Source organism: Hypanus sabinus, chromosome 9, assembly GCF_030144855.1.
Source record: "Hypanus sabinus isolate sHypSab1 chromosome 9, sHypSab1.hap1, whole genome shotgun sequence".
NCBI classification, from domain to species: Eukaryota; Metazoa; Chordata; class Chondrichthyes; order Myliobatiformes; family Dasyatidae; genus Hypanus; species Hypanus sabinus.
The window spans coordinates 31,779,763-31,801,332 of record NC_082714.1 but is presented as its reverse complement, the minus strand read 5'-3'; the positions used below and the strand labels follow the sequence as shown (position 1 = coordinate 31,801,332).

At 38.3% G+C, this 21,570-nt stretch overlaps 1 protein-coding gene across 3 annotated transcripts in view; it reads right to left on the bottom strand.

Annotated features, from left to right (window-relative positions):
* Positions 1-10,409: 10,409 nt before the first annotated feature.
* nat15 (N-acetyltransferase 15 (GCN5-related, putative)) overlaps positions 10,410-21,570 on the bottom strand; it is a 33,767-nt gene continuing 22,606 nt past the window's right edge. For 2 of the 3 annotated variants that reach the window (XM_059979428.1, XM_059979431.1), the window contains exons 5-7: positions 21,152-21,386; positions 14,196-14,381; positions 10,410-12,259 (exon numbers count right to left, since the gene is read on the bottom strand). In XM_059979428.1, the coding sequence (XP_059835411.1) occupies positions 14,225-14,381; positions 21,152-21,386 (392 nt within the window). In that variant the 3' untranslated portion in view covers positions 10,410-12,259; positions 14,196-14,224. Of the gene's footprint in view, positions 12,514-14,195; positions 14,382-21,151; positions 21,387-21,570 lie in introns of all 3 variants that reach the window. The other variant, XM_059979430.1, reaches the window with a different exon arrangement.

The following is a 21,570-nucleotide window of genomic DNA, read 5'->3' as shown; positions in this document are numbered from 1 at the left end:
TTTCAATCTTCTTGTGAGAAAGGACAACTTTATGCATTCTTTTTATGTTTTTTTAACCGTTCAATGATTTGTATGTACTCACTTATTAACAGGTGAGTTCTTAGCTACTCACCCATTAGAAAATGCTTGCTGCTCCTGCACAATTTGTGGAGACTTGATCTATTTGCTAGGAGTTGTAACCGCAAGTCACACCCTTTGGATATTCTTTTCAGACCTGAACAAGTTTATAATTGGCATTGCTGTCTCAGGAGAAAAGGGCAATTCAACATTTAATTAATTATGTTCCTGACTAGGTGACAATGAACTTGTTCACAATGGGGGGGGGGGGTGGCACAGTAGCAAAGTGGTTAGCGTAATGGTATTACAGTGCTAGTGATCATCGATAGGCATTCAATTCCTGCCATTGTCTGTGAGGAGTTTGTCTGTTTGGCTGCATCAGTTTCCTCTAGGTGCTCTGGTTTCCTCCCACATTCTAAAAACATACGGGTTAGAGTTAGTAAATTGTGAGCATGCTTAAATATAGCGACACCTACTGACTGCCCCCAGCACATTGTGACTGTTGGTCGCTGATGCAAGTTGCACATTTAATTACAAGTTTCAAGGTAATCTAATCTAATCAAATTGAAGTCTTTTACCTCAGTTCAACTGCATGAGTAATTTCATTTTCATTGGCAAATTTCCTTAAGGTGTACATGAAATTTGATTGAGTCTGGAAGTCCAGTCAAGAAGTTGAATCTGCCATTTCATTTTAAGAAAATAAAATAAAATTGTTTTACAGAGAACTTTTTTTTAACTACTCTTACATCTGATTAATAATACTGAAGCCTTCACCTGCAATTCTATGTTGCTCAATTAGACATTTTTAAATTCTAAGTATCTTAATTTAAGGAGGAATCTCCTTAAGGACACAGAAGGAAATCAAAAACTGATATTACAGGTTTAGCTATTAACTCACTGGATTTTGAAGAAGAGGCACAATCCATTTTAATATCTTAAATGGCTCCTTTATTGGTAATGGAGCAGGATTATCGTGCTGGGAGTATTCCTGCTACATGAAAGTAATTCAACAAAGAAAGTGAGCTGGTAAAAGGCTTTGATTCAAGAAGGTACTTAGAATGTCAATTTAACATCATCTGCACAAGATTGCTGTCTAATAGCATTGTGAAAACCTTCAGAGAGGTGCAGCCTTTCAAAGTATTTGGTGCACTGTAATCTTTTCAATTTTCTTTATGGCTTTTGAGCCAAGAGGCCTGAGGATGTGTAGCTGGGAGTGTGTGTAGGAGAGCAAGCTACAAAAATAATTACAACTGTCCATGTTTATAAAGGAAAAAATACTGAGCCTAGGAAATAGTATTTATATATGTTGAAATGGGTAAGCTATATTGATATGGACTGCTGTTCAAGTTGTCGGGAAAGATATATTGCATTTGATGTTTGTCATTCAGTGCTGCTTGTATTCCTAGGGATAAAATAACATTTTCAGAAGTCTTGCCAGTCCAATAGAATCCATCAGCAGTTTGTTCCTGAGGAAGACTGTTAGGTTAATGATAATGAACACTATTTACATTTAACAGTTCTCTGATAATAAAAATGTGTTATAAAAGATAAATAACTCAAGTGCATAGCATAGCGAGTTACTTTAATAAAAGTAGTCCTAGAGGAATAAGTAAAATAAAACATTATGTATTGATTAGGTGCAGAAATCAATGTTACAATGCCGGTGACCCGGGTTCGATCCCGCTTCTCTCCCTGTCTGTAAGGAATTTGTTCATTCTTCCTGTGACCATGTGGGTTCCTCTGGGTGGTCCATTTTCCATCCACATTGACAAGAACATATGGATTACTAGGTTAATTGATCACATGGGAGTAACTGGGCAGCCTGGGCTCATTGGGCCTGTTGCCATGCTGTATCTCTAAACAAATAAATATTGAATGGTAAGGTTCGTCCAAGACTAATGGGTGATGTGAAATGGTGAAATATTTAATTTATTTCTTCTTATGCTGTGCTGCACAGAGATGGAAGTGAACTTTGATTCTTTTCTCCAATAAGATCATATAAAGAGCTAGAGATTACTGCTTGGTTGTGTTTGAAAAATGATATTAATTGGGCTTTTAAGCTCCTCAACGACATCAGAATGAAAAATGAAGCAGTAACGCCAATGGTGTAGCATTTGAGACTTTATGAATACTGTACTTTTAGAGAATGAAAAGAAAGCACAGATCAAATGTCCATATAACCATATAACAATTACAGCATGGAAACAGGCCATCTCCACCCTTCTAGTCCGTGCCGTGTCAGTGAATAAAGTAGGAGAAGATAGAGGCAGTAAATGGAAGGGTGGAGAGAAAACAAAGCGATCTGAGGAAAGGATCAAAGACATTGTGATCCAATTACATTTAGGAATTATCGTTTTATTTTGTTAGAAATTGAGAAGTGAGTACCAGCTGGGTGTATGAAATATACATACCTTTTTCATCCACGCATAACATCAAGGACTACATCCTCACTGTCATAAAACGTCCCAAAGTGTTTCACAGAACCATAATCAAATAAAATTTGACTAGTATAGAAGGGTTGTCATGATCAGGAACAGAGAAGCACGAAGCCCATAAGCACATGCTGTACTTTCAGTGGGAAAAAAATAAATAGATAGTGACATATAATGAAGGATAACTGGCTTATTTTCAACCCTTGCAGTAATTGCCTATTACAAGTATAATGGAGTTCTTGATGGTGATCAATTGTATGAGGAAAAATTCAGGTGGGAAAGATCTTGCGGAACCAAAGCTCTTTCATAACCTTTCCCCTGCTAATTCTTTTCACCTTAAGTGATCTATCACAAGACAAAACAAGCACCCTTTGGTAGATATTCTGATAACAGCCTGCTTTATTTTATGTTATTATTAATTCATTTGTAAGGTACTCTCTGTAGCTAAATGGCAAACTCCAGCTTGGAGTTTTTAATACTGTATCAAGATATATGCTTCACTTGGCTCTTCTAGATTCCTAATAACAAATCAGTCCCTACTTTTATCACTGCCATCCTTCCATCTGTAGAAGATGTAATTATCTGTTGCCAAAGCCAGAGATTCATACAAGGTAGAACTTAGGAACAGGCCCGACAAGATCTGGAAGGAGCAATGAAAGGAGGGCAGGCTGGCTTACAAATCTTTTAGGCAGTTCTGGTCTATCTATCCAATCTATAACCGGGTTCCTCCCCCATGATCATCCTCTTACTCAAACTGGTGAATAAATCGCACTTAGTTTTCCCTGGGCTTGGGATAATTTTATTTTGGATGCTTTCTTTGCTAAAGTCCACGGGAACAAGGTAAACAGATAAACTCCAAGGAGGGGTTCATTGCTTCTGTTATGGACCTGGTCCTTAAGTGAGATGGGTCCTCCTTGTCCAGACATAATTAAAAATATAATTAATAACATTTATTGATATGTAAATTCCAATCATTTGTATGATAAAAGATATATGAGTCAATTTCAAATCTCCACAAGTTGTTGGGCAATTATTAATGTTTCACTAAATAAAGCTTACACCATGAAGTTTCTAATTGGAGTTAAAGTGAAATGCAAAATTGCAGGATTTATAACCTAATAAAATTCACCCCCAACCCAACCATTTAGAACAGGCAAGTAATTTACTGGTGGGGCCTCATGAATGCCAAGGTTTATAGGCCCTGACAAGAGAATCAAATATAGAGGCCTGCAATGGGTTGGAGATGAATCATAGTTCACTGAAAATAAGTAAATGTCCATTATGAATAAAATTTAACAAATTGAATTCTTAGAAACTGAGAGAAAGGCTTTTGCCAGTCTCAGTAAGTTACCTTGAAACATTTATTTTTGATGTATTTTAAAAAACATTGCATTATGTCTCTCCTGGTTATGTCATTTAAGATAGAATCAAGCTTTTCAATCCAACCTCCACAATATCTGTATGTTTCTCAAAGAATTATAGCTATACAGCTTGCCAATTCACTCTGACCACAAAGCACCCATTTACGCTAATCCTACGCCATTGCCAGTTTAGTCTCCTCATACAAAAATTGGCAGTAAACAAGAAGAACAGTGCATGCACCACAACCTTCAAGAGTCTCTTCATTTTAGTAATTTTATAAAATATTTAATCAGAACACACTTGATAAAATCAATTGTGGAAGTTTTTAGATTAGCATGTACCTGTAGATCAAGAACAGGCCCTCAGGCCCATAATGATCACTATTATTCTGACATGAAACAGCATTTCAAAATATATTAATACAATATAGACCATAGTAAGAAGAATATATTAAGAACCATTCTTAAACTTTGGAAGGTCTCATCTTCAGTGTTTGAAATTATGGGCGCTTAAGTTCATCACTTATTCAGCACAACCATCAATGCAGCTTCAAAAATAATCAACATTTGTGCAAGACTCAATGCTCTGATGTAAAGCCTATGTTAAACGATTGCATACTAATATTATTGTATTTACAATGCAACTCCTTGCTTACACTTCAATTACAATAAAAGTTTCCAGGAAAAGTGCAGAATAGAAGAATTGTCTGACACTGTCCCCTAGTGATGATGTTCAAGGATTTTTTTTTCAAAGTGTCCAACCTTTCTGTCTCAGTTGTCATTTTTAATGCATATAGAGTATTGGTTTTATTCAACCCTTTAAATCAGATCCCAGCTTACCCTAGAGCTACAGATAGAAATTTTGAGCTTACCAAACCTGTTACAATATAGGGTTAGTGCAGCTTATTGGCTGTAATTGTGCTATTGGTCAAGATACCCAGACTAATGATCAGGACACAGTCTACTATAACTGATAGAGTTTTAGTTAATCAGATAACTAAGTTTGGAACTTAAAAGCCCAAGGAAAAATGGTGACATTAAACTTTAGACTACTGTAAACACACAATTGATTCATTATTTCAGTCAATACTTTATCTAACCTTCACAGTGACCACTGTCCTTTGTCCCTCCTTCATTCCCCCACCAAATGAACCCCATCACCTTCCTCTACCCAAACTCTTGATATACATATCACCCACAAATTCCTGATTCCCTTCATCTCCTTTATTCCATTGTCCTCTCCTATCAGATTTCATCTTCTTCAGCCCTGCTATTTCCACTTCCTCCTCACCTACCTATCACCCCCCGCCCCCACCACCACCCATCTAAATCCACCTATTGCTTGCCAGCACAAGGAAATCTGCAGATGCTGGGAATTCAAGCAACACACACAAAATGCTGGTATAACGCAGCAGGCCAAGCAGCATCAATAGGAAGAAGTACAGTCGACGTTTTGGGCCGAGACCCTTCATCCTGACCCAAAACGTTGACTGTCCATTTCCATCCATAGATGCTTCTTGATATACTGACTTCCTTCAACTTCTTTGTGTTAATTGATTCATTAATGTTCCTTAAAGAAAATCCACAATCCTTATAGAGCCTACATGACCGACTCTTAATCGTCCTCTGAAGAGGGCTGACCTCTCAATTCAACGAGAATTAGGGGTGGGATTAAGACCATTAAACAAAGGAGCAGATTAGGTTAGACTAGGGATTTGAGGGTTTAGCTCTTCAAGGCTTCAGTGAGAAGGGGCTTGACTGAGAAAAGGCAAAAAGCTGTAGGTGGATTTTTTTCCAGTTTATTTACTGTTTCCTTTTTTATAATTGCACACTTAAAGCAGTCGGGCTGCCAGGCAGGATAGTTGAATCTCCTCTTGCGAGATGTTTGAAGGCAGGGAGGTCTCCAGGGTCCCTGATGAATTCAGTTGCAAGAAATGCATCCAACTGCATCTTCTAACATTCCACATTAAGGAACTGGATGAACTCCAGATCATTTGGGAAGCTGAAGAGGTGCATGATAGGACATACAGAGAGGTAGTTACACCCAAGGTACAGCGCACAGGAAAATGGGTGACAGTCAGGAGGATAACAGCCAGTGTAGAGTTTCCCTGTGGCCAGCTCACCCCACCCCCCAACAACAGATACTGTTTTGGATACTGTTGGGGAGGGGGGAAGTGGGGGGATGATCTAGCAGAGGAAAGTCACAGCAGTCAGGTGTGTGTGGCACTGTGTTTGGCTCTGTGGCTCAGAAGGGAAGGGTGGAGAAGAGGCAAGTCATGGTGATAGGGGATTCAATAGTTAACGGAACCGTAAGGAGGTGAACATCTCTGATCAAGTCCTTGGCATTCTTAAATGGGAGGGTGAGCAGACAGATGTCATGGTCAATGTGGGTACCAATGATATAGGTAGAAAGAGTAACGAGGTTCTGCAAAGTGAATTAAGGGGGGTTGCATGTTAAGGGCAGGACCTCCAGAGTTGTGATCTCAGGATTGCCACACGTGCCACATGTTACTGAGGCCAGAAAAATGAAGATCCACCATCATCAGCAGCAATTACTCATAGCTGAGTATGATTGTTCTCCTAGTGGTTGATCTGCTCACTTGAGGATCTTGAGAGGACTGAAGAGGCTGATCTATGATCCGCAAGTCCTATTGCAGTGTTGGTAGGCGTATGTCATTGAAGAGGTGGTGGATGTTGCTGATTGGGCCTTTCCCAGTCCCTCCTTATGTTGAAGCCACTTTGTCTCAGTGACATGGTGGGGGTATTCTTCATGCTGTGCAGTCCCCCCATAGGCAGTCCTTCTGCAGCTTTCTCCATCCTGGCTAATTTCTCCCATCCATTCAGGTTGATGTGGCCCTTCCTCAGGTGGGTCTTGATATTGTCCTTAAACTGCTGTTTCCTGCGCTCCAGGAGTGTACTTTGCATCCTTAAGTTGGTTGAACAGAAGTTGTTTAGGGAGCCGGGAGTCAGGCATACAGATAGTGTGGCTGACCCATCGCAATTGGCTGATCATACAGGAAGAACATACAGTTTAACGAGTTGGGGTAGGAGGGAGACGTTTGAATTTTTTTTATCACTGGGCTCTCTTCTAGTGAAGGTGGGACTTCCAGGAAAGATTTGGTTTACACCTAAACTGGAGGGGCCTAATATCCTAGTAGGAAAGCTAGGTTTGCTAGTACGACATTGGGGGGGGGGGGAGGGGGGAAATGGAGGGGTTAAACTAGAGTTGCAGGGGGGATGGGAACCAGAGTACCAGAACAGATAATGGCGTGGTTGTGTGAACAGATGTTGTTAAGAACTCAAAGTCAGGAATCAAAAGGTTGAGCATGGTGTGACTAATATTTTACAGTTGCATGTATTTCAATGCACAAAGTATTGTAGGTAAGGCAGATGAGCTCAGGTCATGGATCAACGTATTGAATTACGATATTGTGGCCATTAGTGAGACTTGGTTGCAGGAGGGGCAGGACTGGCAGCCCAATATTCTGGAGTTCCATTGTTTTATATGCAAAAGAGTGGGAGGAATGTTGTTACTAGTTAGGGAAAATGTCACTGCGGTGCTCAGTCAGGGCAGACTGGAAAACTCATTTAATGAGGCTTTGTGAGTGGAAATGGGGAATAAGAAAGGTATGACCACGTTAATGGGGTTATAATATAGACCAGCCAAGTCTGCAGGATTTAGAGACAGAGATCACAGGCTGTTGCAAGAGACATAAGGTTGTGATAGTAGCTGGTTTTGAATTCCCACATATTGACTAAGATTCCCATACTGTAAAAGGACTGGACAGGATAGAGTTTTATCAGATATGTTTAGGAAAGTTCCCTTAATCAGTATGTTGAAGCCCCGATGAGAGAGTGTGCAACATTTGATCTCCTACTAGTGATTGGAACAGGGCAGGTGGTAGAATTTTGTTTAGAGATCATGGCATTTAGTGATCATAATGCCATTAGTTTCAAGGGAATTATGGAAAAGGTCTGGTCCACAGGTTGAGAATTTAAGTTGAAGAAAGGCCAATTTTGATGGTATCAAAGAAGATCTGACAATGTGGCTTGGGACAGGCTGTTTTCTGGCAGAGGTATAATTGCTAAGTGGGAAGACTTAAAAGTGAAAATTTTGAGAGTACAAAGCCTGCATGTACCTGTCAGAATAAAATGCAAGGATAACAGGTTTTTGGAATCTTGGTTTTCGAGATATTGAGGCCCTGATTAAGAAAATAAAAGGAAATGCATCACAGATAGGATGAGGTACTTGAGAATAGGAAATGCAAAAGAACACTTAAAGAAATCGTGAGGGGTAAAAGAAGGCATGAGGTTGCTCTAGCAGACAAGGTGAAGGAGAATCCTAAGGGATTCTAGATACGTTAAGAGCAAAAGGATTGCAAGGGACAAAATTGGTCCTCTGGAAGATCAGAATAGTAATCAATGTGTGGAGCCAAAAGAGCTCGGGGAGATCTTAGATTGTTTTGCATCTGTGTTTACTTGGGAGATAGACACAGACAGAGTCTATAGTACGAGGTCATGGACCCTAGACAGATTAGAGGAGGTGGTGTTTGAGGTCCTGGGGCAAATTAGGGTGGATAAATCCCGAGGGCCTGAAGATGTGTTCCCTTCAGACCCTATTGAGGGTGAAACAAGTTGCAAAATTTCAGGAGCTCTAGCGGACGTATTTAATTCATCTTTAGAGACAGGTGAGGTACCAAAGGATTGGAGGATAGTTAATGTTGGTCCACTGCTTAAGAAAGGATCCAAGAATAAGCCAGAAAATTAAAGGTCAGTGAGCCTGACATTAGTAGAGGGGAAGTTATTGGAAGGTATTCTAAGGGATTAGATAGATGAGTATTTCGATAGATACTGATTAGGACTAGTCAGCATGGCTTTGTGTGTGGTTAGTTCTATCTAACCAATCTTAAGAGTTTTTTTGAGGAAGTTACCAGGAAAGTTGATGAAGGCAAGGCAGTGTATGTTGTCTACATAAACTTCAGGAAGACGTTTGACAAGGTCCTGCACGGGAGGTTGGTCAAGAAGATTCAGTTGCAAGATGAGGTAGTAAATTGGATTAGACATGGGCTTTGTGGGAGAAGCCAGAGTGGTAGTAGATGGTTGCCTCTCTGATTGGAGGCCTGTGAATTGTGGAGTACCACAGGGATTAGTGCTGGGCCATTGTTGTTTATCATCTATATCAACTATCTGGATAATGATGTGATTAACTGGATCAGCAAATTTGTGGATGACAAGTTTGGGGATGTAGTGGACAGTGAGAAAGACAATCAAGCCTTGTAGCAGGATCAGGACCAGCTGAAAAATGGGGTGAAAATTGACAGATGCAATTTAATTAAGACAATTGTGAGGTGTTTCATTTTAGGAGGACAAACCAGGGTAAGTCTTACACAGTGAGCGACAGGGCACTGCAGAATGAGGTAGAACAAATGGATCTGGGAATACAGGTCCAAAATTCATTGTAAGTGGTAACACAGGTAGATAGGGTCATAAAGAAAGCTTTTGGCACACTGGCCTTCATAAATCAAAGTACTGAATACAGCAGTTGGGATGTTATGTTGAAGTTGTAGAAAACATTGGTGAGGCCTAATTTGGAGTATTGTATGCAATTTTAGTCACCTACCTACAGAAAAGATGTAAATGATTGAAGGAATACAGAGAAAATTTACAAGAACATTGCCAGGACTGGAGGACAAGTTATAAGGAAAGATTGAATAGGTTAGAACTTTATTCCCTAGAACATAGAAGATTGAGGTGAGATTTGATAGAGGTATACAAAATTATGAAAGGTATAGATAGGGTAAATGCAAGCAAGCTTTTTCCACTGAGGTTGGGTGAGACTACAACTAGAGGTCATGGGTTAAAGGTAAAAGGTAAAAAGCTTAAGGGGAACATGAGGGGAAGTTTCTTCACTCAGAGGGTGCAGAGTGACGAACGAACTGCTGGCACAAGCGGTGGATGCAATTTAAATTTCAACGCTCAAGACAACATTGGATAGGTACATGGATGGAAGGCATCTGGAGGGCTACGGTTTGGTGCAGGTTGATGGGAGTAGGCAGTGTAAGTGGTTCAGCATGGCCCCAATGGGCCAAAGGGCCTGCTTCTGTGCTGTAGTTTTCCGTGACTCTATGTGCTGGTTTGTGAAGAACACAGTTCCTATTGTTTTGACTTATAGTTCTTCTCCTACTCTTAAATCTTCATGTTCCACCATTCTGTTATTTACTACTAACTTTAATGTCTTTTGAACAACACATATTATACTCCAAAATCTGTTTTCTCTCGCTACTTGCACAGCAACACTTGCCCTTCGTCTACAGTCATTTAACCCCTAAATGCTAAATCATGTTCACTGGTATCTTGTCACAGAATCAAGATATCCAAATCATATTCAAGTGGAAACATTACAAATCTTGTGAAAGCTTACACAGTTTGTGCTTACCAATGTATTTTAAGCTAAGCATGTTTGTTGCATGATACAAGCTATGCAAGTTCCGGTAATAGCTTACTGTAAACAACATCAAAGCCATTACTATCTAATCAAAACACAAGAAAGAAATAAGGATTTTGACATTTTTTTAATCATTTGAGCAACATTTTTCAGTGCTGTGACCAGTAAATTTATGTGATCTAATTGCTTTAAAAAAAATTCTGCACAAGAATCTGTAAGTTTTGTAAAACAAGAAACAAAATGTAATTCTATTTAAAAACACTTATGCAATAAACAAATACATTTCTCAAATTAATGCAGCAGTCCATAAGTCAATTAGTTCAAAAATAAGAAAAATTGTTAACTTCAATGCCCACATTAAAAAAATACAACAAAGCAAGATACTACATTAGAGTGGAATCTTTATTATTCTGTTTGTATGTTTAACTACTATTGTAGTCAATTGAAATTCTGAATATTTGATCTTTACTTTACACTATGGTTCTATTTTTCCATAGAGCCTGGTGTCCATGAACAATGAATACTGGTTTTCATTAATAGATCAGAAGTCTGTGTATTGAAATAAAGTCTGCCCAGATAGAAGGGGTGTCACTACATAAATATATTAACATTTACTATACATCTAAAGTGCAATTACTGTTTAAAAGTCATACACTGATTGTCATTGGTGCCAAAATTTTAAAATTCTGTGAAACAGTGTAGGCATTTTTTCCTAAATAGAATCATGGAATGAATTTTAAAATTTTAAACAGCTAGATCACTGCTAAAAAATGTTGAAATTCATGTAGATTGACACATTACATAGGAACACTTTTCACAGTAGTTCTAGCAGTTCATAATGATCTGTATTCCCATCTGTGACACATACATTACACCATTACAATAATTAACAGGCATATACCAAAATTGATGAAAAACCTTGCAATTATTTACACATTTGATTACAGTCTAACATATGGACAGAGCCACACATTGATTAAGTAATTCATGCACTGCAAAAGCGAGAGAAAGGAAAATGAATTTTTGCTTTTAGGAAGGGAAACCACATTTAATGTTGTGTTTATATGGAGCAGTTCAAAACAAATTTATATAGATGCTCTAAACTGCCAAAAAGTGTAATTTCCCAAATATGAAAGACAAGATTTGAAAGTCAAGAAATCAAGATATAGAATGGCATAAGAAAGTAGTGAATAGCAGCATAAATAGCTGTTCAAAACAGTGATTGCTTACATTGGGCTTTTCCACCACTTTCTTGAATTAATGATAACCTTTATTCCATTAAGTGGTCATTCAAATGATTGACAAAAACAGCTGAAGTGTCTGCATGTTTCCACCCTTCCTCCCCACCCTCCCCTTTCCCAATCAAAATACGTAAAGTAAACCAAGTACATTCAATGCAGTTCTGTAAAGGACAGAGATATAGAAAGACTCCTTTATATTGCAACTAAAAGTAGGCACTTTGATAGCCAAAATGTCCATCAATTTAAAAAAAACTAGATTTTTGTAACTGTTACAAGCCCAACAATGAATTGCAGGTAACGGCTGTAAAAGGAAGAGAACACATAAACTAGTTCAGCATCTTTAAAACCTACATGTGGTAAAATCAAAATAAAGAATCTTCGTCACAATAAAGCTGAAATACTCAAGCAAAATAATGCACCTACATTTGGAATTCATACATAATTACAAAGATGAAGTGGTTTTCTACATAGCAGCAAATTACAGTATGTAAAAAGTGATGAAAAGGCATGAATGGAACAAATAAATCTTGGCGCACTGCCCTTGCTCCATATCTAATAGATGGGTAACACTGTAATATAATACATTCTATGTAGAATTAGAATTGCATCAATGATGGGAGTATCTCTGAGCATCTTGAAATATGGCGTCCCATCTTCCCTGCTTGGCATATGGATGTCCGGAAGAAATACAAATATATTCAGTGCACGTGGTCTGTTTTGAGGCTGAAGAGTATATATTTCAACAATATTAAAAATAATACTTAAGAATATGAATGCTAAACTTTGAAATAATTGTTTAGACATTATATTTGAATTTACAAGTTGGGCAACAGAACTATAATGATGCTTTAGGATGTCTTCTCTGGACCGCACTTCAACAACGCTGACTAGAAAGCTTGCTGCAGACATCAGTTATGGAAAGAGTCTTCCTTGGTCACTTTGCTCATTAGCATCAAATAATCTAAAGTGCTTTTGTCCTGAATTATTAGACAAGAAGCAATAATATGAATCATGTACAACACGGGACAAAATTAGTTTAGGAAAAAAGTTCTTTTGTTTTACAATTGTGCAATGGATTTAATCAGAATAAACGTGCCATATATTTGTATGCACATACAATTAAACTAATAAATCTTTGTAGATATGATTAGATAAAACACAACCATCTTAAAATAATAGATCTTAGTTTTATCAATAAACCACTGATGTTAAACTCCTTTAAAAGAGAACACATCCACTAAACTACAATATCCAATATATGCCCTTCCTTCGATAATTTTGCAAAATTCTTCTTTGTAGCCAGACATCACAAAAACTTCACTTAAGCTGTGATACAACTATAAAACTTTAAAGTTGTATAATTGCAAGGAACTATAGATACTTCCAAGTTGTTACCATTATGTATCTAACAACTAATTTTCAATTCTATGAAGGAAAATCACCTATCACTTCATACAAAATTGTGCTGAAGGTTTTGACAAAATTACAAATGTATTACGATGTTTTCAATAACAGCAAGGTGTAAGAAACTTAATATTTTTTTTTAAATTCTAAGCACAGCGAAATTAGAGTAGGATTAGTCTATGCGGCTACTAAAGCCTGATCTGCCACTTTGGCTGATCTCACAAAGGTATAGAATTGACAGTACAGTATAATAAAATAAACAATTATACCCAAACTCAAAAACCACTGGGGGACATGTTTGATGGATAGGATTAATAATTTTTCCTTCTCTCTCTTCCTTATATTATTTGGTCAACATCTGCAAATCTGATAGATTGAATTAACCCAGAAAATATTAAGAATCAAACTTGGGTCTCTCTACTGATAAGTCATAGCAATATGCTTTTTTACAGTACAAATACACTCCGTAGCCACTTTATGAGGTACACCTGCTCATTAAAGCAAATATCTAATCAGCCAATCATGTGGCAGCAACTCAATGCATAAAAACATGTACACATGGTCAAGAGATTTAGTTGTTGTTCAGACCAAACATCAGAATGGGGAAGAAGTGTGCACATGGAAGATTGTTGGCACCAGTCAGGGTGATATGAGTATCTCAAAAACTGCTGATCTCCTGGGATTTTTATGCACAACTGTCTCTAGAGTTTATTGACAATGGTGCAAAAATCAAAAAAATCCAGTGAGAGGCAGTTCTGTTTGTGAAAATTTCTTGTTAATGAGAGAGGTCAGAGCAGAATGTTTCAAGTTGATAGGAAAGCGACAGTAACTCAAAGAACCATGTGTCACAACAGCAGTGTGCAGAAGAACATCTCTGAACACACAACACATTGAACCTTGAAGTGGAACAGCTACAGCAGCAGAAGACCACACTGGGTGTCACACCTGGAGCTAATATACAAAGGCCAAGAAGAACAAAAGATGTGAGCTCAAGTAAAACAAAGAAAATTAAATGTTAATCTAAGCAAAATAAATTGGTTGGGAAAAATGGAAAGTGGCATAAAGCTACAATGTGCAATGTTACCATTTTTCATGAGCAAAATGAGCACAAAGCCCCTGAGAAATAATACTACCATTTAAAAATGTCATATTTAAAAGACACTGCTCTAAATATATTACTTTAGCTTTTAAACTTAACAAAGGTACTCAATAGGGTTAAATTACAAACTTGTAGAGAAGTTTTTAAATTGCTCACCTTTTCAGAATTTTTCTTCAAAAAAAAAATCACATTGCTCTGCTATATTCAATACCACTTTTTGCTGAGATACCAGGCCAGGGTAAAAAACTGCGAATAATGTTCTGCGCTTGACGGTATATTCGCTGAGGAATGGAGCAAGGCCTCAGATTCACCAGAGATGAGCCAATATGATGAATATAGTCAGTGAGAGGATAATGTCAAGGACTATAACAATAATAATGTTTTCATAATTAGGCTAAACACAATAATGCAAAATTGTACAAGCAGCTTTGAAATTGACAGGGCAACTTGATCAGCATCTCTCCATGGAACTGCAAAGAAATCTACAAACATAAGAGTAAAAGCATTTGGGACAAAAGGATAAATGTTTAAGAATATGTATTCCTTCATTCCCCAGGGAATGATGTTATGATAAGCAAAAATTAGCTCTACAATTACATCACGATAAAAGGTATGCAGATATTCTATTCCCGAAGGATCTATCGTAATCAATAACCTAGAGCAGGGGTTCCCAACCTGGTGTCTACAGTCCCCTCGGTCAATGGTAGGAGTTCATTCCATTAAAAGGTTGGAAATCCCTGCATTAGAGGGTGGAGAATCAACAGCAGTCTATTATGGGAAGTTCATGCCTTCTTTGCCAGATTCCTAATTAATTCCCCTGCTGAAATTTTGTTCTAAGGGTTAAAAGAGCATTTTGTTTTAACTTCCAATCAATTTCTCTATTTTTTTATTTGTACCAGTACTCCTCCCCCCATTCCCCAGTCTTAATGCCAACAAAGGGTAATTTTATAATGATCCTTTCTGTATCTAGTGCAGTCCAAAGGACTTTAAACAGAGGATTCTCAAGGATGCGTCAGTTGCAAAGAAGTTCCTTACATAAAACAAGCACTACTATACACCAAAATAAGTCATACTTTTCTGCCTAAATAGATGAGGCGTATCCAAAAAGATGTGGTACAATCTGAACAGTTGCTAATTCTATTCTTCTTTGCTTGCTAGTAACTTCACACCTTGATGATAACAGCATCAATAATTTTACTCGTAACTCAGACAGTACTAATTCAGAAACCTTAATTTTTTTGTAAAACCAAAATTTTCTGTGTTCCATAACTTGGTCCAAATTTCTCTTAAATGCAAGTTGACTTCTACTTATGAAATAAGTTTGAAAAAATTAAGGATGCATACTTTTGCCAAAAATTGTAATTTTTATATTTACTATGCCTCCTTCTCCAACTTCTCTAATCTCTCCATTGACAAGTAAAGCTAAAGAACTAGTTAAAATGAACTCCTTAATTCACAGCTGGTAAATACGTGGAACAAGTAAAAATCATTTACTTCATGGTTCATCCAATACAACTTGTGTTTTTGAATAATACAAAGCATACAATAATGTCATATTTTCTTGTATCAATGGTCATATTTAGATTTAAGATATCTGCCCTCCTTTCTTTTAGAACTCTTCATCAAATAAGAAATATTTGCAGCTCCTGGAAAAAAACTGGACTCCCACTTTTTCTTACATACATATAAAGCTGAACTCCTGAGTCACCTAGAACGAAACTTTCACTATTCCATCATTTTGATATAGTTCCAAAGTAAAGGAGGGGTGAAAATTCAGCGAAATTTGAATAGGAGTTCCCATTTTAAATGCCCATGCTATCTTCAGAAAACATTAATGGAAAACAAAATTTCCCAGCTCTGCTTGAGGCTACTATAAGACCTGATCAGAGCTTGGATATCCTGCAGTAAGTAACTCACCTCCTAAGCCTTCCCACCATCAGGAAGATGCAAAGCAAGAATCTGATGAAATACACTTAACTTAATGTGAAAGTACAGTCCCATCAACCATCAGGAAACTTCAAACCATTCAAGACAAAACAGTTGCTTGTTAGCACTCAACACTGTAAGCAATCACTCTCTCCAGCATTAGCACAGAAGCTGTTTGGTTTACATGGTACACTACAACAACCCATCAAAATTGAACTGAGAGCATCTCCCAGGCCTTCAGTCTGTACCAGCCAGAAGGACATGGAAAGCAGGGATCAGGATATCACTACTTGCAAGCTTCACAAGTCACTTAGTTACAAATATAATCATCCTTTGTTATCACCGGAATCAAAATCCCACAGGAATCGATGTAACAACAATGTAGAGATAGCTTAATTCGCAAATCAAGGTGATGACTCACCACTTCATCCTCAAGGGTAAAAGGGACAGTCATTAATTGCCAACAGCATCTATATCCCACTAAATAATATATAAATAAAACACCTCTAACGGCTTCTTCCAAAATGTCACAAATATTAAAGCTCAGGTCTTTCCAGATTTTTTTTCTGCTTTCCAAATTTAAAATGGACCTTGGCAGGTTCACCGGCATCTAACCAAGTTCTTGAAAGGTAAACTCCAAACTATTCCTCTCAGCCTACAAAGAATTTATAACAATACAAGAAAAGATTGCTACCTGTTAATACACTTGCACCTGCCTTTGATTTGCCTGGTATTGCTCAAGAAATCAATGAATGCCGATTTCTTGATGACATTCACTTGCATTTATTTTGGGTTCAGATGATCAATTATTCTCAAATGCATTTTTCAGCAAAGTAATTAGAACTGTCCTAAAAAAAAACTATTCTTCTCCCATAAGTGTCTTCCTAATCAGTTATTTTAATCACCACTGATCAATCGTGTGGACACATAGTGCCTGTATTATATTTATCAAATAAACAATTTTGAAACATATGACTATTTTTCATGATGAAGACCAATAAGGATTTTTTTTCATTTCAAAGGAAAAGCTTTGAAATCTGAATAATGATCAACAATGAATGATTTCTAACACTCATCCCCATCCAAGTTCAAGGTCACAATGAGATTATTCAAAGATACAATGTATTGGTGAACATCTTTACAGAAAGGCTACTTTGTTATCCACATAAACATTTCCAGGTTTTTTTAAATCTCCTGCCCCAGGTATCCTGAAAGCTAATTCAGGGTTTTACATTATTCCTGTGTCTTCTTAATCTTATTTCTGATCTAAATATTATATTATGTAATTGATAAGACTACTATGCCAACGTTAACGCATACCTGTAGAAACCTGTACAAATAGTGAGCCCAAGCTGAAGAATAATACTTACCATTATAGTCATTACCCAAAAGGAGGTTCTCAAACATCAATACAGAAACAATAATTCCAATTTCTTCAATTCAGAACCTGATAATTCAGAAAAAGAACTGCACAATTGTTGGTAGGCAACAAAAAATAATTAAGAAGATTCATTATTGGCTGAGAGGATGGTGCAGGAGGGAGGGCTTCAGGTTTTTAGATAATTGGGCTTTGTTCCAGGGAAGGTGGGATCTGTTCCGAAGGGACAGTTTACACCTGAACTGGAGCGGTACTAACATTCTTGCAGGGAAGTTTGCTAGTGCTTCTTGGGGGCAGGGATCCAGAATGTGAGAGAGGATAGCGAGATGAAGAATAAAGGACAGGTGGGGACTACACGGGTTCCAGAATATTAAGTGAATAGTAGAGAAAGGTGAGGCGGAACAAGTGATAAGGAGGACACATGTACAGAGGGATGGTTTGACGGAACATGGAGTTAAATGTGCAGAAAGAATAAGTAAATTTAGGAAGGACAACAAAATTCTAGGGGCATATAGCCCGATGGGAGTTTGGGGAGCTGAGTTAAGCGCAACAGGCAGCGATTCAAACAGAGAGAGGAGAAATGGGCTAAAAATTCTATATCTGAATGCACGAAGTGTCAGAAATAAGGCGGATGAAGCTCAGGTGCGAATGGGTAACTATGATGTTGTTGAGATAATGGAGACATGGCTGCAGGGAGATCAGACCTGGGAAATGAATGTACAAGGGTATACGTGCTATCGTAGGGACAGAAATGTGGGCAGAGGGGGTGGGGTGGCCCTGTTGGTGAGGAATGAGATTCAGTCCTTTGCAAGGGGGGGGGGACTGGATCAGAAGAAGTGGAGTCTGTGTGGATAGAACTGAGGAACAGTAAGGGCAAAAGGACCCTAATAGGTGTTGTCCACAGGCCACCAAACAGTAGCATGGATATTGGGTGCAAGTTGAATAGGGAGTTAACATTGGCATGTGGCAAATGTAATGTCGCAGTAGTTATGGGGGATTTCAACATGCAGGTGCTGGACCCCAGGATAGGGAGTTTGTAGAGTGCCTACGGGATGCATTCTTGGAACAGCTTGTACGAGAGCTGACCAGGGACAAGGCTATTATGTAATGAACAGGATTTGATAAGCGATCTTGAAGTAAAGGAGCCATTAGGAGGTAGTGACCAAAATATGATAAGTTTTTATCTGCAATTTGAGAAGGATAAGGGCAGATTGGAGGTGTCAGTGTCGCAGTTGAACAAAGGAGACTAAGGAGCCATGAGGAAGGAGCTGGCCAAAGTTAAATGGACGGATATCCTAGCAGAAAAGACAGTGGAACAGCAATGGCAGGTATTCTTGGGAATAATGCACAAGGTGCAAAATCAGTTCATCCCCCGGAGAAGGAAGGATTCAAAGGGGGGAAAGGGGCCACAGTGGTTGACAAAGGAAGTCAGAGATTGCATAGCATTAAAAAAAAAGGAAGTATGACAGAGCTAAGGTGAGTGGAAGGTCAGATGATTGGGAAATTTTTAAGGAACAACAGAACTCAACTAAAAAGGCAATACCGGGAGAAAAAAAATGAGGTACGAACGCAAGCTAGCCAGGAATATAAAGGAGGATAGCAAAAGCTTTTTTAGGTATGTGAAGAGAAAGAAGATAGTTAAGAACAATCTTGGGCCCTTGAAGAATGAATTGGGTGAAATTGTTATGGAAAACAGAGAAACGGCAGAAGAATTTATTAAGTACTTTAGATCTGTCTTCACTAAGGAAGATACAAGCAATCTCCCAGATGTATGGATGGGCCAAGGACATAGGGTAACAGAGGAAATGAAACAGACTGACATTAGGAAGGAAACAGAGATGAGTAGACTGATGGGACTGAAGGCAGACAAATCCTCAGGTCCAGATGGTCTGCATCCTAGGGTACCAAAGGAGGTGGCCCTGGAAATTGCAGATGCATTGGTAACCATTTTCCAATGTTCCTTAGATTCAGGATCAGTTCCTGAGGATTGGAGAATGGCTAATGTTATCCCACTTTTTAAGAAAGGAGGGAGGGAGAAAACAGAGAATAATCGACCCGTCAACCTAAAATCAGTAGTGGGGAAGATGCTAGAGTCCATTATTAAAGATGAAATAGTGGCATATCTAGATAGCAGTGATAGGATTGGGCTGAGCCAGCATGGATTTACTAAGGGTAAATCATGCTTGACTAATATTGGAGTTTTTCGAGGATGTAACCAGGAAGTTAGACAAGGGAGATCCAGTGGATGTAGTGTACCTCGATTTTCAGAAGGCATTTGATAAGGTCCCACATAGGAGACTGCTGGGTAAAATCAAAGCTCATGGCATTGGGGGGGGGGGGGGGAAAGACATTGACATGGACAGAAAACTGGTTGGCAGATAGAAAGCAAAGGGTAGCGGTGAATGGGTGTTTCTCGGAATGGCAGGTGGTGACTAGTGGGGTGCCACAGGGCTCGGTATTGGGACCACAGCTGTTTACGATTTACGTCAACGATTTAGATGAAGACATTGAGAATAACATCAGCAAGTTTGCTGATGATACTAAGCTGGGTGGCAGTGTGACATGTGATGAGGATGTTAGGAGAATTCAGGGTGACTTGGATAGGCTGGGTGAGATACTTGGCAGATACTTGGCATACTTGGCAGATGACATGTAATGTGAATAAGTGTGAGGTTATCCACTTTGGGAGTAAGAACAGGAAGGTAGATTATTATCTGAACGGTGTAAAGTTAAGTAAGGGAGAAATACAAAGAGATCTAGGAGTCCTTGTTCATCAGTCACTGAAGGTGAACGAGCAAGTGCAGCAGGCAGTGAAGAAGGCTAATGGAATGTTGGCCTTTATTACAAAGGGAATTGAGTACAAGAGCAAGGAAATCCTCTTGCGTTTGTACAGGGCCCAGGTGAGACCACACCTGGAGTATAGTGTACAGTTTTGGTCTCCAGGGTTAAGGAAGGACATCCTGGCTGTAGAGGAAGTGCAGCGTAGATTCACAAGGTTAATTCCTGGGATGTCAGGACTGTCTTACGCAGAAAGGTTAGAGAGACTGGGCTTGTACACGCTGGAATTAAGGAGATTGAGAGGGAATCTGATTGCAACATACAAGATTATTAAGGGATTGGACAAGATAGAGGCAGGAAATATGTTCCAGATGCTGGGAGAGTCCAGTACCAGAGGGCATGATTTGAGAATAAGGGGTAGGTCATTTAGGACAGAGTTAAGGAAAAACTTCTTCTCCAAGAGAGTTGTGGGGGTCTGGAATGCACCGCCTTGGAAGACAGTGGAGGCCAATTCTCTGGATGCTTTCAAGAAGGAGCTAGATAGGTATCTTATGGATAGGAGAATCAAGGGATAAGGGGACAAGGCAAGAACTGGGTATTGATAGTAGATGATCAGCCATGATCTCAAAATGGCAGTGCAGGCTCGAAGGGCCGAATGGTCTACTTCTGCACCTATTGTCTATTATTAGACAACCAAGCCTGCGAGAATCACTCTGGAGCCTTAAAAAAATTCTAAATTAACAATGGAGATAAATCCAACTATATATGTGGGAAGTTTTCAAATAAAATAAAGTCAGATTTTAGATTGAAGTTGTTAGCATTAATTTTTTAACACTAAAGAAAATACAAAAAACCAAAATTAAACTCAATTTCAAAAATGTATTGATTTTCTGTGGAATTTTAGTATTCAAAAAGTTAAGATATATAAATGATCAAACAATTGCAATAAAAATATTCTTAAATACAAAATTACATAGTTTCAAAAAGTTAAGGGAGTTAAGGAGCATAATTTTTTTTTAAAAAAGGATATAAGATTGTCCAAGGAGGATGTCCCCCGTTGATATAAAGAACATAAGTGAACCCATCCTTTAAAACACCACGTATAGAGTAATAATAGGGCAGATAATGATGTTGTTTAAAGTCCCTATTTTCATAGAAGTGGATGGCAGTACTATTAGTAGTAAGGACATGCAAATAGATTGCTTTGCAATGATCTTGAGCAGTGGTTGATATGTGATCCTTCAGACTTTCCAGTAATAATGAACCTTTAAAATAAAAAAGTACAAAAGATATTAAAACATTTCATTAGTTTTAACATTTATAAATTAAAGCCTACCTAAAGGAATGAAAATCTAGGGTGAATTCTTACACGAGCAAAAATATCCTCAACAGATAAAAACAAAACCAAAAGCCAGATATTTAACTCTTACATTTCCTTTATCAAAGCCC